The 16,928-nt window shown below is 37.2% G+C and overlaps 3 protein-coding genes across 4 annotated transcripts in view; 2 read left to right on the plus strand and 1 right to left on the minus strand.

Moving 5' to 3' along the window:
* LOC106979356 (olfactory receptor 13C9) overlaps window positions 1-16,928 on the plus strand; it is a 470,618-nt gene that overhangs the window by 123,851 nt on the left and 329,839 nt on the right. The gene's annotated exons all lie outside the window — the stretch shown is intronic.
* LOC128312150 (olfactory receptor 13F1-like) lies at window positions 2,425-3,967 on the plus strand. Its single transcript, XM_053204856.1, has one exon. It carries the CDS (start codon window positions 3,017-3,019, stop codon window positions 3,878-3,880), a length of 864 nt encoding a protein of 287 aa, XP_053060831.1. The 5' UTR covers window positions 2,425-3,016; the 3' UTR covers window positions 3,881-3,967.
* LOC106979347 (olfactory receptor 13C3-like) lies at window positions 8,565-10,600 on the minus strand. Its single transcript, XM_015077203.3, has one exon. The coding sequence runs from the start codon at window positions 10,587-10,589 to the stop codon at window positions 9,651-9,653; it is 939 nt and encodes a 312-aa protein (XP_014932689.3). The 5' UTR covers window positions 10,590-10,600; the 3' UTR covers window positions 8,565-9,650.

The raw sequence follows: 16,928 nt of genomic DNA on the forward strand, positions 1-16,928 counted from the left end.
TACTTTTTTTTCTTTTCTAATCTTTCAATTTTTTTCTCTATTCTATAAAGCTTCTTTCAACAACCAGACCAAAACATACTTAGGATATAGCTTTCTTTATTTGAGTTTTTCTGTTGTTTTTAATTTTTTAAATTTAAATTTAAATTTTATTAATTCACTTTCTTCCTCCAAAATGACAAAATGAAGGAATTCACCCAAAAACAAAGAATAGGAATAAATGACAGCCAGGGGCTTAATCAACACAGATATAAGCAAGATATCTGAACTAGAATTTAGAGCCATGATAATAAGAATACTAGCTGGGGTTAAAACAAGCATAGAATCCCTTTCTGTGGAGATAAAAGAAGTAAAATCTAGTCAGGACGAAATTAAAATTGCTATAACCGAGATGCAATCTCAAATGGATGCCATGGCAGCAAGGATGGATGAAGCAGAGTAGCAACTCAGTGATATAGAAGACAAAATTGTGGAGAATAATGAAGCAGGAAAAAAAGGGAAACTAAGGGAAAAGAGCACGATACAAGAATTAGAGATATCAGTGACTTATTAAAAAGGAATAACATAAGAATCATAGGAGTCCCAGAAGATGAAGAGAGAGAAAAAATGGTAGAAGGTTTATGTGAGCAAATTATAGCAGAAAACTTTCCTAATCTGGGGAAAGACACAGATATCAAAATCCAGGAAGCATAGAGAATTCCCATTAGATTCAACAAAAACTTAACACCAAGGCATATCATAGTCAAATTCACAAAATACACAGACAAGGAAAGAATTATGAAAGCAGCAAGGGGAAAAAGTCCTTAACCTATAAGGGAAGACAGATCAGGTTCGCAGCAGACCTATTCATAGACACTTGGCAGGCCAGAAAAGAGTAGCAGGATATATTCAATGTGCTGAATCAGAAAAACTATGTGGTCAAGAATTCTTTATCCAGCAAGGTAGTCATTCAAAATAGGAGTGATAAAGAGTTTCCCAAACAAAAACTCAAGGATTTTGTGACCACTAAACAGCCCTGCAAGAAATTTTAAGGGGATTTCTCTGAGTGGAGAAAAGATGAAACAAAACAAAAAAGACCAAAAGCAACAAAGACTAGAAAGGACCTGAGAACATCACCAGAAACTCCAACTCTACAGGCAACACAATAGCACTAAATTCATATCTTTCAGTACTCACCTAACCTCAATGGATTAAACACTCCAATCAAATGACATAGGGTATCAGAATGGATAAGAAAATGAGACCCATCTATATGCTGCTTACAAGAGACCCATTTAAACCCTAAAGATACATTCAGATTGAAAATAAGGGTATGGAGAACCATCTGTCATGCTAATGCTCACCAAAAGAAAGCTGGAATAGCCATACTTGTATCAGACAAACTGGATTTTAAAATAAAGATGGTAACAAGAGATGAAGAAGGGTGTTATATCATAATTAATGCATCTATCCACCAAGAAGATCTAACAATTGTAAACATTTATACCCCTAACATGTGGGCACCTAAATTTATAAATCAGTTAATCACAAACAAACTCATTGATAATAATATGATAATGGTAGGGGACTTCAATGCCCCACTTACAACAATGGACAGATGATCTAAACAGAAAACCAACAAGGAAACAATGGCTTTTAATGACATACTGGACCTGATGGACTTAATAGATATATTCAGGACAATTCACTTAAAGCAGGAGAATACACATTCTTTTTGAGTGCACATGGAACATTCTCCAGAATAGATCACATACCAGGACACAAATCAGCTCTCAACAAGTACAAAATGATCAATATCATACCTTGCATATTTTCAGACCACAACACTATGAAACTCAAAGTCAACCACAAGAAAAAATTTGGAAAGACCACAAATACATGCTATAGTGATTGGATGCATGTTTATCTTCTATTTATATTCCTTAGTTTACAGATATCCGTCTGTTATATTACATAATTAGTAGTTATATGAAATGCAACTAAATCCTTTTGGGATTTAACTTTTATAAATTTTTTTTTCTTTTCCCAGCAAACCTCCTGTGGTCTTTAACTCGATTAAGACTAATGCATTTTTAAAAAAGGTTTATTTACTCATTTTGAGAGAGAGAGTGCAAGCAGATGAGGGGCAGAGAGGGAATGAGAGAGAATCCCAAGCAGTCTCCATGCTACCAGCATGGAACCGACACTGGGCTCAAACTGAACCCATGTGTGGGGCGCCTGGGTGGCACAGTTGGTTAAGCGTCCGACTTCAGCCAGGTCACGATCTCGCAGTCCGTGAGTTCGAACCCCGCGTCAGGCTCTGGGCTGATGGCTCAGAGCCTGGAGCCTGTTTCCGATTCTGTGTCTCCCTCTCTCTCTGCCCCTCCCCCGTTCATGCTCTGTCTCTCTCTGTCCCAAAAATAAATAAACGTTGAAAAAAAAAAACTGAACCCATGTGGGGCTTGAACTCATGAACCATGAGATCATGACCTGAGACAAAACCAAAATTCTGAAGCTCAACCAACTGAGCCACCCAGGTGCCCCAGGTCTAATGCCTTTTTTGATTAAACTAAGTCTCAAAATGTCTCAGTGAGCAGTGTCCCTTACATAGAGTTGGGATTCTTAATTTCTGTGTTCTCCTAGCACCCTAGGGTGCACTTATATCATGTTATTGTAATTATTTATTTACTTGATTATGTGATATTTTATCGTGAGTTGCCGGAGAACAGCTTTTTACATAATTCAAAGAGATCTTCAGTGACTTGCAGTAAATTCAATAAATGTTGAATGAATGAATGAATAATTAATATGGTATTTCCAGAATAATGATCCTTTTAATGTACCTCTAAGAAAAACCCCTTGAAAGATGGTAGAATTTAGTTTTTAAAATATATATAATGTATATTTTCATTCACTACTATAGATAATCACAGAGGCATAAAATGGCCAAGACAACTTGACAGTCATTTCCAATTTTATTTTCCTGGGGTTTACTCGTTACCCCAAAGTTGAGGTCATCATATTTGTGCTGTGCTTGCTGATGTACCTGATCACCCTGCTGGGTAATATCATTCTGATGTCCATCACCATCCTGGATTCCCACCTACACAAACCCGTGTACTTCTTCCTCAGCAACCTCTCCTTTTTAGACATCTGGTACACCTCTTCTGCTCTCACTCCAATGCTGACAAACTTTGTTTCAGGGAAAAACACCATCTCATTCTCAGGATGTGCCACTCAGATGTACTTTTCTCTTGCCATGGGCTCCACTGAGTGTGTGCTCCTGTCCACGATGGCGTATGACCGGTATGTGGCCATCTGCAACCCTCTGAGATACCCCATCATCATGAACAAGAGGGCTTGTGTGCAGATTGCCGCTGGCTCCTGGATGACAGGCTGCCTCACCGCCCTGGTGGAAACAGTATCTGTGCTGCAGCTGTCTGTCTGTGGAAGTAGCATCATCAATCACTTCACTTGTGAAATTCTGGCTGTCTTGAAACTAGTTTGTGTGGATACTTCCAGGGTGCAGTTGATCATGCTGGTGATCAGCGTACTTCTTCTTCCTATGCCGATGCTCCTCATTTGTGTCTCTTACGCATTCATTCTCTCCAACATCCTGAGAATCAGCTCAGTGGATGGTGGAAGCAAAGCCTTTTCAACATGCGCAGCCCACCTGACTGTGGTGGTTTTGTTCTATGGGACAGCTCTCTCCATGTACCTGAAGCCCTCTGCTGTAGATTCACAGGAAATAGACAAATTTATGGCTTTGGTATATGCTGGATTAAGCCCCATGTTGAATCCTATCATTTATAGTTTACGGAACAAAGAGGTAAAAGTAGCTATGAAAAAATTGCTGATTAGGAACCCTCTGTGTGCTTTTTCAATCCCCCAGAGCAAGTCATAACATTAGTCTAAGGGATGTATTGACGTGTTCAATACGCACCAGAACATTGGACTAAGAGGGGAAGACACTCATTTTAAATAAGATGTGTGATTTCCTAAGTTTCCTCCTTGACTGACTGCTGAAGCTCTAAGATAATATAGACATATGTTACATAAGCATATCTGAAATCTTACATAAATAGACTTATGATGACAAACTTCAATTTTATTTTGGGTTATAGACTGTAAGTATAGCTTTAAACATTAAGCTAGTGTATTGTTAGTATTCAAAATTATGTACATGTAATATACAAATGTAATAACTATAGTAGACTTTTTAGATAATTTATTATTAACCTTTGTTTTAGGCTGAATTGTGTCCCTGCAAAACTTATGTTGAAGCTCTAACCCACCAGTACTTCAGAATGTATTTACATTTGGAGATAAGGCCTTTAAAGTGTGATTAAGTTAAAATGAGGCTATCAGTGTGGGCCCTCATTACAATTGGACTTATGTCATTATAAGAAAAAATTTAAGAAATTTAGACACACATGGGTACTCCAGGGTTGCTCACACACAGGGGAAAAGACCTAGCAAGAAAGCGGCTATCTGAAAGCCAGGGAGAGGCTTCAGAAGAAATCAAATCTGCCAACACTTTAATCTTGGTCTATCCTCCAGAACTATGAGAAAGTCAATTTCTGTTGTTCAGGCAATCCAATCTGTTCTATTTTGTTATGGTAGTATTAGGAAACCACTACAACCTCTTTTAAGCATTGCTAAATTTAATGGGAGTAATTGCATATTCTACAAAGTATAACTGTGTTTTACATGTGTGGAAATATTTGTGGATGAAGATAGATGTGTGTGATGTGAATTTCTATGTACAAATGGAGAAGGTCTGCACAAATATATACTGAATAGAAATGGGGTAGAGGGATGCTAGTCTGCAAAAATATCAGAGAGTTTAGCAGTTTGTTGTTGGTCTTCGAGTGCTGACATTAATTTCGTAAATTCAAAGAAGCTGCAGGATGTTTCAGTGAAACTACAAGCACCCTTCCCTTTTTTATTGTGCTTTCCCCTGACACCTAGATGCTTAGATCCAAGGGTATAAATGAAGCTATAAGCATTTAGAAACAAAATACATGATATATTTATATTATAAAATATACGGTATCCCAAACCCACTAAAATGGTGAGAAATGCTGAAATATATGACATATCTTATTGTATAAGCCATAATATACAAAGAACTTAAAAATGTACACTCATCAGTATTTGTAACATTTGTATGTCCTTTCTGGACCAGATGACTAAATGTGAGGTCAGTGTGCAAAACTTATTTGCTCTTTATCATGAAGTTGTCACAAGAGTCAATAAAATTGTGATGGCTTGGATCCAGAAAGCAATGGTATGAAGAACATAGGATGAATATGGGAATTACCGGGTTGTAGGGCTGGATTCGATTTCTCAGATATGAATAAACAGTCATCAAAGATGATTGGTCCATTGGTGTAAGTAAAGAACTCTGATGCAGTCGTTGATTGGATGACACGAGTAGCGTAAGGATGATGACTTCACAAAGATAGGGATGTAAGTCGGTTGACTGGTTGGCTGTGCATTGATGGTTAGACTTACAGGTGAAGACAGATTTGTGAAATCTGGGCAAGAAATTATGTCTGAAGCTATATATATGTTGGGAAATCTTTTGCAAAGAGATGTAAATTGAGTACTAGGTGTGGATGATGTTTTCTAGGGTAATTTAGGGCAATTATCTATAAAATTTTGGTTATGTTTTCCTGTTATTGGTCAGAACTGTGGTAAAGGTGAAAGAATAGTACACATGGGATCTAGAGTAAATTATCCAAAGTATACAGAAATGCTGATTCAAGGGGGCACATGCACCCCAGTGTTTATAGCAGCACTATCAACAATAGCTAAATTATTGAAAGAGCCCAAATATCCATTGACTGATGAATGGATAAAAAGAAAATGGTATATATATACAATGGACTATTACTTGGTGATCAGAAAGAATGATACCTTGACATTTGTAAAATGGATGCAACTGATGTGTATTATGCTAAGCAAAGTAAGTCAGGCAGAGAAATACAAATATCATATGATTTCACTCATACGTGTAATTTAAGAAACAAAACAGATAATGGGGCCCAGGGTGGCTCAGTCGGTTGGGTGTCTGACTTCTCCTTGGGTCATGATCTTGTGGTTTGTGAGTTCAAGCCCTGTGTCAGGCTCTGTGTTGACAGCTCAGAGCCTGGAGCCTGCTTCAGATTCTGTGTCTCCTCCTCTCTCTGCCCCTTCCATGCTCTTGCTCTGTCTCACTCTGTCTCTCAATGATGAATAAACGTTAAAAAAAAAAAAGAAAGAAAGAAACAAAAGAGATGAACATAAAGGAAGGGAAGCAAAAATAAGATAAAAACAGAGAGGTAGGCAAACCATGAGAGACTCTTAAATACAGAGAACAAACTGAGAGTTGCTGGGAGGGAGGTGGGAGGGGGGATGGGCTAAACGGGTGATGGACATTAAGGCAGACACTTCTTGGGATGAGTGTTACATATGACTGTTATGTGTAAATGATAAATCACTAAATTCTACCCCTGAAGCCAATACTACACTATATGTTAAATAACCTGAATTTAAATTAAATAAAAAGAATTACAATTTTTTGGGATGTCTATATAAGCTTAGTGATCTTAGGCGATTTCTTTTTTTTTAATGTTTATTTATTTATTTTGAGAGAGATAGTGTGTGAACACGCACGTAACCAGGGGGACGGTAGAGAGAGAGGGAGAAACAGAGAATCCCAAGCAGGCTTCATGCTGACTATCCCCTGCAATGCAATGCATGGCTCTATCCCATGAACCATGAGATCATGACCTGAGCTGAAATCAAGAGTAGGACTTTTAACCAACTGAGCCACCCAGGCACCCCAATCTTAAGCAATTTCTTAAACATCCTAATCCAATTTCTTTGTCTATAAAATGGGAAGTTTATTTAATCTATCAATATATTTATAATAATTATTTAAAATTATTTAAAAGTTAGCAAATATGCTAATTCCAAAAGACCACCTGTGAATTAGCTAGGATGATAGGTGTATCACTTTGACAGAGTCAGATTTTGATCTTTTTTTTTTTTTCTTGCTAGACTCTAGTTTCAGTTAGTTTGAATTTACCTGTGATTTCAGGGTACCTGGGTGGCTCAGTCAGTTAAGCATCCAACTTCGGCTTAGGTCATGATCTCTGGTTTGTGAGTTCGAGCCCGTGTTAGGTTCTATGCTGACAGCTCAGAGCCTGGAGCCTGCTTTAGATTCTGTGTCTCCCTTTCTCTCTGTCCCTCCCCTACTGACAGTCTCTCTCCCTCTCTCTTTTCCTCTCTCCCTCAGATAAATAGAAATTAAAAAATATTTGAATCTACCTATGATTTCAATGTATTGAGAAATATCTATGAGTGTGTTACAAGTCTAACCTATCACTCTGGTAGTGTTTAGGGATATAAGCATAAAATACCCCAAGTTATCTCTTTCTCTCTCTGTCTTTCCCTCTTTCTCTGACAGTCTGAGCTGAGTCATTCCATATATGGGTGTCCTTTTGATTCTACTGGGTTCTGACTACCTGAACTGGGCCTCCCTTTCATGTTGACCTTTTACTTATTCCATCAGGCCCCAAACATCCTGCTGGGCAGAACAAGCAGGGATTCCTTTCTGAACTCTGTTGGGTTGTTGAAACCTTTGCTGGGTGGCCCTTGAGCAGAGCCACTCTCCTCATCCAGCTCAGGCTGTGGGACTGTACCAGGCAACTCACCTGTATTACATACAAATAGATGTTAGGTAATCACATAAAAAATAAAAGTACAATTATTATTCGCTAGCAATTTCAAGGGGATTTCTTTGAAAGGAAATATTTAAAATAAGATTATTGCTTTTGATAGAGTGAAATTCTCAGTATTCCTTAAGAAGTGTTTATACAATTGATAGATATTTTTTTCAGCAGTTTCTCATTACAGAATAAGTATACACTGATATGATTTTTGCCTTACCCAGACCAAATGACCTCTTTTTTAATGTTTATTTATTTTTGAGACAGAGAGAGAGACAGAGTGTGAGCAGGGGAGGGGCAGAGAGAGAGGGAGACACAGAATCCAAAGCAGGCTCCAGGCTCTGAGCTGTCAGCATAGAGCCCAGCGCAGGGCTTGAACCCAGGAGCTGTGAGATCATGACCTGAGCCGAAGTTGGACACCCAACCAACTGAGCCACCCAGGCACCCCACAAATGACCTCTTGAGTATATTTATCTTTCTTTTATCTTCCCTTACATTTCTGTACATTTAATATTAGCTGATATTTTATCCATAACTTTTCGATGTGTTATTAGTCAATGAAATAATACATAAATTCAAGTTCTCTTATATCCCTGTATTAAATCAAGTACTTAGACTATATTTTACTATTATTTCAAAATGTTAAATAAGTAATTACTTACTGCCTACTGTTTAAATTTATTTGACATTAGACTTCATACAGAGAACAGTGAGTTCTGCCATTGGGTAGATTTCAGAAATGAACAAATGATTATAGTGTAAAAGGAAAATAGCCATAACAGATAAAGTTCAGGACAGCATAAAGGAGGGAATAAGTAATCGGGCAAACTTTGGAAGGATTTGTAGAAGATCTCACACTTGAATTGTGCTTAATAAGATTGCTAGGCTGTTACCATAGAAAGAGAAATGTGAGGATGGAGATGAAATGGCATATGCTGTTGTCTTTAGGTATAAAGAACATGATATAATTGGAGAAGTAATAGTGAATGTAAGACAGCATGTGCAAACATGGGAGAAACATGAGGAGGGAAAGAAGGGGAAATATGTACCTGAAAAATTAGGTTGGAGTCAGGTCAAGTCCTTGGGTAAAATAAAAAGCAGTAACAAACAAACAGACAAACAAACACAAACATTCAAGTAGTTCTCTCAAAAGGGAACTGAAAGATACATGTTTTACTTGTTCAGCAGACATACATACATATGGTCCATACATTAAAATGGTTTGAGATAGGATATTTCAACTTCATGATGATGTGAAAGTGATATGCATTCAGTAGAAACCACACTTTAAAATTTAAATTGTGGTCTTTTCCTGGGCTGGTAACATGTGGTGTGATATTCTTGTTGCGCTAGGCAGTGGCAGTGGCCCCAGCTTCCAGTTTGAGCCACATGATCACAAGAATAAACAACTGATACACTCACAACTGTTTCATACCCATACAACCATTCTGTTTTTCAATTTCAGTACAGTGCTCAATACGTTATATGAAATATTCAACACTCTATTGCAAATAGGCTTTGTATGAGATGGTTTTGACCAACTATAGGCTAATGTAAGCATTTGCACATTTTTAAGGTAAGCTATGATGTTCAGTAGATTAGGTGTATTAAAGACATTTTTGACTAATGATATTTTCAAATTTTGATGGGTTTATCAGGACATAACTCCATCAGTTGAAGAGAATCTGTACTGGATTTTCCTGGAAACATTTAATTACATCTTTTTTCTTATTCCTTAAATTTTACTCTTAGTACTTATACTAGTTGTGTCTACATTTTTGTAACAGTCATTTTCATAAAAAGGGAAAGCTAGATAATTATCTTGAAATTTCTTTCCAACTCCTAAATTCTGTGAGCCTACATACAATCTTTATTTCTTTTGCTCTGTTTTAAATAAAAGCCTTTTCCTCAAATATATGAGTTTATTTGGTGCATGAACTCGAAGATGTAAGTTTATCATCCTTTTCTCCAGAACCAGTGTCTACTCATCAATTTTCTCAAAGCTCCAAGCACCTCTGTGTTCCTCAGGCTATATATGATAGGATTGAGCATGGGAGTGACTACTCCATAGAACAGAGCAATCAATTTGTCAATAGCAGAGTCTTTGGACTTTGGCTTCATATATATGAAGAGGATTGTCCCATAAAACATGGTCACTACTGTTAAGTGGGCTGAACAGGTAGAAAAAGCTTTTTTTCTTCCTTCTGCTGAATTCATTTTTAGTACAGTAGATAGGATGAAAATGTAGGAGATGCAAATTAACAATAATGGAATATACAAAAATATTACATTGCCCAACATTATAGCAATCTCATTCAAGGAAATATCTGCACAAGCCAGCTTGACAAAAGCCATTATTTCACAAACAAAGTGGTTAATGACATTTTTTCCACAAAAGGGCAACCGTATTGCAAGAATAGTTTCTGTCAGTGAATTGAGAAAGCCCATTCCCCAGGAGAGGGCTGCCATCTGAATACAAAGTGCCTTGCTCATGATGATGGGGTATCTCAGAGGGTTACAGATAGCCACGTAACGGTCATATGCCATCACTGCTAAGAGCACACATTCTGTGCATGCCATAGTGTAGGAGACAGACATCTGAACAACACACCTAGTGAAGGAGATGGTTTTTTTCTTTGATAGGAAGTGAATCAACACTGAGGGGGTAAAGGAGGATGTGTAACAAATGTCCAGGAGGGAGAGATTACCAAGGAAGAAGTACATGGGGGTATGGAGGTGGGAATCCAGGAGAATTAGTATGATCAAGGTGCTGTTCCCCAGCAGGATCACTAGGTACATCATCAAGCACATGACGAAAAGGAGTTTTTCCACTTTGGGGTACTCAGAAAGTCCCTGCAGAATGAACTCAATCTCTGTCCAGTTCATCCTGTCCATTTTATTTTTCTATACCTGGAGTAATCCAGAAGAGAAAACTGCATGTGAGCATTATGCGTCAGTGCATATTACCATGTGCAGATATCACTGGAGGAGGGGCACCAAGTGTGTCCACACTAGCTGGAGTGTTGCTAAGAGCTCTGAGTTTAGCGTTTTGAATTTCTCTTCTGGTACATATAGGAAGGGATTGAAGACGAGTAATAATTACATTGATAGCCTATTAAAAATATAGGCTCTTGTATTCCATTTCCTGAGATAGTGATACACAGTTCTGAGGCAGGGAAGAACTATTTGCATCTGAACAAACATCTATTATTTCCTGTTCTTTGGAACCACAGACTCCACTTTGAATATCATCATTTTGGAGAGAGTATGCTTCATCTGTTATAAATAACTATGTATTTGATTTTATTTCATGGAAGTCATAAACAATATTATTAGTTCAGGGTTTTATAATTTAATATATTCACACATATTACTCATTTTATCATCACTATAATTCTCTGAGGAAAGCGAAATTCATAGAGGTACAATGTATATAAAAACAGAGTGTGATCCACTATTCCAATTTATTTTGTAACTTTATAGCACCTGCCAGTTTAAAAAAATATTTTTTAATGTTTATTTTTGAGAGAGAGAGGGAGAGCGCGCGCACATGAGTTGGGGAGGGTCAGAGAAAGAGAGGGAGACACAGAATGTGAATCAGGCTTCAGGCTCTGAGCTGTCAGTACAGAGCCCGACGTGGGGCTTAAACTCTCAAACCGTGAGATCATGACCTGAGCTGAAGTCAGACGCTTAACTGAGCCACCCAGGCACCCCAACACCTGCCAGTTTTACTTATTTTATTTTATCTATATATTAAAAAAAATTTTTAATGTTTATTTTTGAGAGAGAGAGAGAGAGAGAGATAGAGGGTGAATGGGGGAGGGGCAGAGAGGGAGGGAGTCACAGAATCTGAAACAGTCTTCAGGCTCTGAGCTGTCAGCACAGAACCCGACATGGGGCTGGATCCCATGAACTGCGAGATCATGACTGAGCTGAAGTCGGGTGCTTAACCAGCTGAACCACTCAGGCACCCTGTATTTTTATTTTTTTTAATGTTTATTTTTGAGAGAGAGCACTAGTGGAGGAGGGGCAGAAGGGGAAGGAAACAGGATCCAAAGTGGGCTCTGGGGTGACAGCAGAAAGCCAGATTTGGGGCTCAAACAAGTTGCCAAGATCCTTACCTGAGCCGAAGTCAAAAGTTTATCCAACTGAGCTACCCAGGTGCCCCTCACCTGCCTTTTTTATTTATTTATTTATTTTTTAACGTTTTATTTATTTTTGGGACAGAGAGAGACAGAGCATGAACGGGGCAGGGGCAGAGAGAGAGGGAGACACAGAATCAGAAGCAGGCTCCAGGCTCTGAGCCATCAGGCCAGAGCCCGACACGGGGCTGGAACTCACGGACCGCGAGATCATGACCTGAGCTGAAGTTGGACGCTTAACCGACTGAGCCACCCAGGCGCCCCTCACCTGCCTTTTTTAAACAACATGCTCTTGCCCTCTCAGAATTATGTGAATTATCTAAGGAGTGGGAATCAGACATCTTTCTAAATAATGTTCTCCAGATGATTCTAATGTGCCTTGTGGAAAAAAAAACACCTGTCTAGTCAAGTGCCTCCAAATTTTAGTACACACAAAATTCGGATAGGAGAATCTTTGTAAGGGATTCTGAATCAGTGGGTCTGAACTGGATTCTAAGATCTGAATTTATTAACATGTTTCCAGATGCTGTTTATGTCTGCGGAACTCACATGAGTAGCAAGGCCTTTTAGACCATTTCTCCCCAATGCTATTGCAGAATGCCACTACTGCTTCCCTTGTATCTAGCACTGTAATCGAATAGTAGACAATGCAAAACTGAACATTCTGTGACACTTGGAGTTGAGACATCTGTGTGAGTGTATTGCACTCAGTTTTGTGTTCTTTAGATTTTAGATATACAAGCAGTCAAACCACATACAGAAGAGCTTGTTTTTTGTTTCTGTCCATATTAAAGTCCTTTCTCTTCCATTTGTGGAATTTACGATTAGGGCCAATACTTTCCAAAAAAGGAATTTGAGATCAGCTCAAGCATCTGAGTGTGCGTCATAGAGCATGGGGCAAATAACTTTAATTTGAAAAAAATTAAAGAGTAGATATTAGTAGCTAACTTTTTTACAGTAAATAAAGAACATAATTTTGAAAACACTTTTCATTCTCAAGGTATTTTACCTAACTTAAAAAAATCCCTAGAGGAAAAAAAAATTGATCCAATCGATAATTTTCTTACTAGTGCTTTTTAAAAAATGTTTATTTATTTTGAGTGAGATGGAGAGGGGGTGTGAGTGAGGTAGGGGCAGAGAGAGAAAGAGAGAATCCGAAGCACCCTCTACACTATTAGCACAGAGCCTGAAGTGGGGCTCCATCTCATGAACCATGAGATAATGACCTGAGCCAAAATTAAGAGTCTGAGTCTCGACTGACTGAACCAACAGGTGCCCCTCTAGTTAGTATTTTTAAACAAGGCTATGTGGTACGTCTGAGTGTCCCAGTTAAGCATCCTTCTCTTGGTTTCAGCTCCAGTCATGATCTTACAGTTGGTGGCATCGAGCCCTGTGTCAGCCTTTGTGCTGACATAGAAGAGCCTGCTTGGGATCCTGTCTCTCCCTCTCTGCCCCTTCCCCCACACTCTCTCTCTCTGTCAAATAAACATTAAAAAAATTAAAGAAGGCCCTGTTTCTGATATAGGCTTTGCCATTTCTTTCTGTGATCACCTTTTGCCAACAGGTTATGCTCCTTTCTATGACAACTCCAGTTTACAATGGCAAATCATGTTAATCAGCATAATACAATATTTATACGCCTATTGGCTATGGAAAGAAGGGTTCTCATGCAATTCAAGCTGTACCAGGCTTTGCAGGCATACATTACAAAGAGGGTAGGAAGGGTTGGGTAGGGCAGGATATACTTCTATTTGGTATTAAGTTTGGAATTTTATATATATATATATCAACCTACTCTGAACCTGAAAATAAAATTTTGATAGAGTCTTTGAAGGAGCATCAGTTGTCTTGGATCTGTTGTTTCAGGGAAGATGTGAATCATGTCAGACGACCTCTCCCTTCTTTCCTAGGAACATCACCAAGAAGGTGATTCCTATTTGGAAATGACTTGTAGCAAATAATGATGGTGTACATCTGGTATACTGATAGTTCAGAGACAGTTGCTGCAAAAAAAAAAATCACTTGCAAACATTTATAAGAGAAACCAACAATGTGCTTTAGTGGTTTCAAATGGTGGTGGTGATGGGGGAGGAATAGTGGACAGTAAGAGGAAATTACTTTCATTGCTTGTGTAATATTAGTGCAACTTTTAAGAAGCAATGGACAAACACTCTTGTTTAATAGCATTGTGACAAATGATTTCCTCATTTTAGCTTACTTCACTAAAATATTTTCCTGGGGACAAGAGAATGGAAAATTTTAAGATTCTTGATAGTTTCTAATAAATCACTTTCCATGAAAAATGTATATTAGATAATTCTTTACTAAATCCTTGCCATTATTGGATATTATCTTTTGAAATAGTTTTTCATTTTTAACTCATGGCAGGGGAATTGTTAAATAATCACAGCACACTAATTTGATGAGCCATTATGCACTTCTTATATGACATTTGTGACAACTTTGTATTAAAACAAAGATTTTTAAATTATATTAGAATGATTAAGTTGGAAACAAACAAAAAAAACAGTCATTTTTTTTTCTTTTCTGCAAAACTGAAACCTAAACCAAGATAGCCTAGACAGTGTAGAAAGACTAGAAATACCTAAGACATTAATGGTTACCTAGAGACCTTTCTTCTACTTTTCTGAATTATCCAAAACTTAAAATTGATATTCATAAAGAAAGAATATTATTTAAAAGGAGGAAGCAGAACAAAGTATGTTAAAATAATTTAAGTTGTACAGTGATTATCTTAATTTTCTAGAAACTACATACACATTGAGGCTAAGCTGTACTGGTGTGTCCTATCCAGTTATTGGGAGGAACCCAGTATTTCCGATTTCCAAAGAGCATTTATAATCCCTACTTTCAAAAATCTTCCAATAAACAGTGTTTTTTGTTTTTTGGAGCTATGCCAAGATGAGGGACTTGAGTTCTTCACTTAATCATATTTTATCAAAAGAGATTGTGGTCTGTTGATGCCTAGCATGGAAATCATTTAGAAGATGACATTCCTATTTGTAAAGGATCTGAACACCTGGATCTTAGCCAACCTCTAATCCCCCTCTCCCAACCCCTGGTTTTTTATAAGAATTAACATCTCTGTGGTTCAATGTGCTGGGACTTTATTTGGGCACTGTTTTAGTGTTGTAACAGTCCTAAGGAAGTCTGTGACATTTTATTCAAGCCAGAAGTCAAGCTGTCTAACTTTTTAGAAGGAACTTTCTAACTTTCTATAAATTTTTATTTTGTTTTATTGGCTTAGCTACTTGAATATCTAATAGTTAAAGTACTAACATTTTTCACTGAAAAACACATGCTATCTGCACTCTAAATTCTCACTAAAGGAAATAATCCTATCATCCTCTCCAGCTCTTCTAAAGATATCAATTAAGACAATTGATACTGTACAAAAATAAATGGATATCCTGTCTCAATTTATAGATTTTATAGGCTCTACTCTTTAATTAATATACCACAAGGAAAGATGTATTTTAGCTTACAAAGAGAAGAAAAATTTTCATGTGATGTCCTAGTATGAGGTACTTTATATCATTTTTATCATGTAATCTTCCAAATAAGCCAAATATTATTATGAATTTTACCAATGAGGAAATTACTTTGAAATTTCAAAGGTTAAGTACAATGATCACTATCTTTTTAAAAAGTATTTATTTAAATTCTAGTTAATTAACTTACAGTGTAATATTAGTTTCAGGTGTACAGTTTAGTGATTCAGTACTTCCATACAACACCTGGTTTTTTACGTCTTATAGTTGGTAAATACCAGAAGTATGATTTAAAACCTTATATTGGGGTGCCTGGGTGGCTCAGTCAGTTAAGTGTCTGACTTCAGCTCAGGTCATGATCTCATGGTTCGTGAGTTCAAGCTCCGCATCAGGCTCTGTGCTGACAACTCAGAGCCTGGAGCCTGTTTTGGATTCTCTGTCTTCCTGTCTCTCTCTGCCCCTCCCCCACTCATGCTCTGTCTCTCTCTCTCTCTCAAAAAATAAATAAACGTTACAAATTAAAACCTTATGCTTCCAAAACCCGGTTTTAGCACTATACTTTATTTACTTATTGATAACATTTGTTCTTATAAAACCACTATTTAATATGATGCAGTTAACTTTCAAGCATCCAAATGATAAAAATGTACATAAAAATATATTGAAATCTCTGGAAAGCATTGAAGGCATTTATTGTCTTCCACTTATGAAGACACTATCCACAATAATGAAATAAATTGTGAAAAAGGCCAAAAATTCCTTTCAGGTCTAGTGTGGACAATTAAAGTATAGAGTGGTAGAATTGATTTGTTACATATGCAGGAGATTAAAAAAAATAGTATTTCTTCTTTTGCCTTGGACACCTACAGCTCAAATTAACACCTATAATTACTTCAGCACCCTGTTACATATATTTGGTTTCTAATCCTGTTTTTACAATAACCACCTTTAATTACAAGTTTCCTCAAACCCCTACTGAGCACAGTTTATGTGTGATTAATATATAAATTATTATGGACCCTTTCTCCAGATGATTTTTACATAAGATTTATTGAACTTTATACTTGAATACAGTAGCTTTTCACTTATTATTAAGGGTCTATTATTAGACCTGTTTGCATTACGGGCAAATTCCCTTCCTCAGTAGTCTCTTCCATGTAGTAGTTTGGGATCTTTAAAGAAATTTAAATAATATCCTGCTCTTGAAGTTGGTGCCTGGAATTTTGTATTTTTTTCCTTTACACATATATACATATTTTCAAAATCCCACCAGCTGTGATCACCTCAACAAAAACAAATCTTTATATTTATTGATAGGATGTTTTCCTTTGGAAATGATTTGAGTAAAACTTTTCTCTTTATCTTACCTTCTGTCTGTGTTTTAAAGTCATTCTCACCATTCCATTCTATTAAGTAATATAAAACATTTCCAGGAATTTGAATTCCATTTGCATTTTTCAGATGAGACCAGATTTTCAATTTGAAAGATGGTTGTTCTCCTTCCTAAAAAGAAATGTGAGGAAGAATTGCTACAACCAGGCAATTGGTTTGAATATGAATTTTCCTAAGAAGGTGTCAAG

Source organism: Acinonyx jubatus, chromosome D4 (genome assembly GCF_027475565.1).
Source record: "Acinonyx jubatus isolate Ajub_Pintada_27869175 chromosome D4, VMU_Ajub_asm_v1.0, whole genome shotgun sequence".
NCBI classification, from domain to species: Eukaryota; Metazoa; Chordata; class Mammalia; order Carnivora; family Felidae; genus Acinonyx; species Acinonyx jubatus.

Bases quoted from the DNA above. Each gene is read 5' to 3' on its own strand.
- LOC128312150 (XM_053204856.1), top strand. From the start codon at position 3,017: ATGTACCTGATCACCCTGCTGGGTAATATCATTCTGATGTCCATCACC.
- LOC106979347 (XM_015077203.3), bottom strand. From the start codon at position 10,589: ATGGACAGGATGAACTGGACAGAGATTGAGTTCATTCTGCAGGGACTT.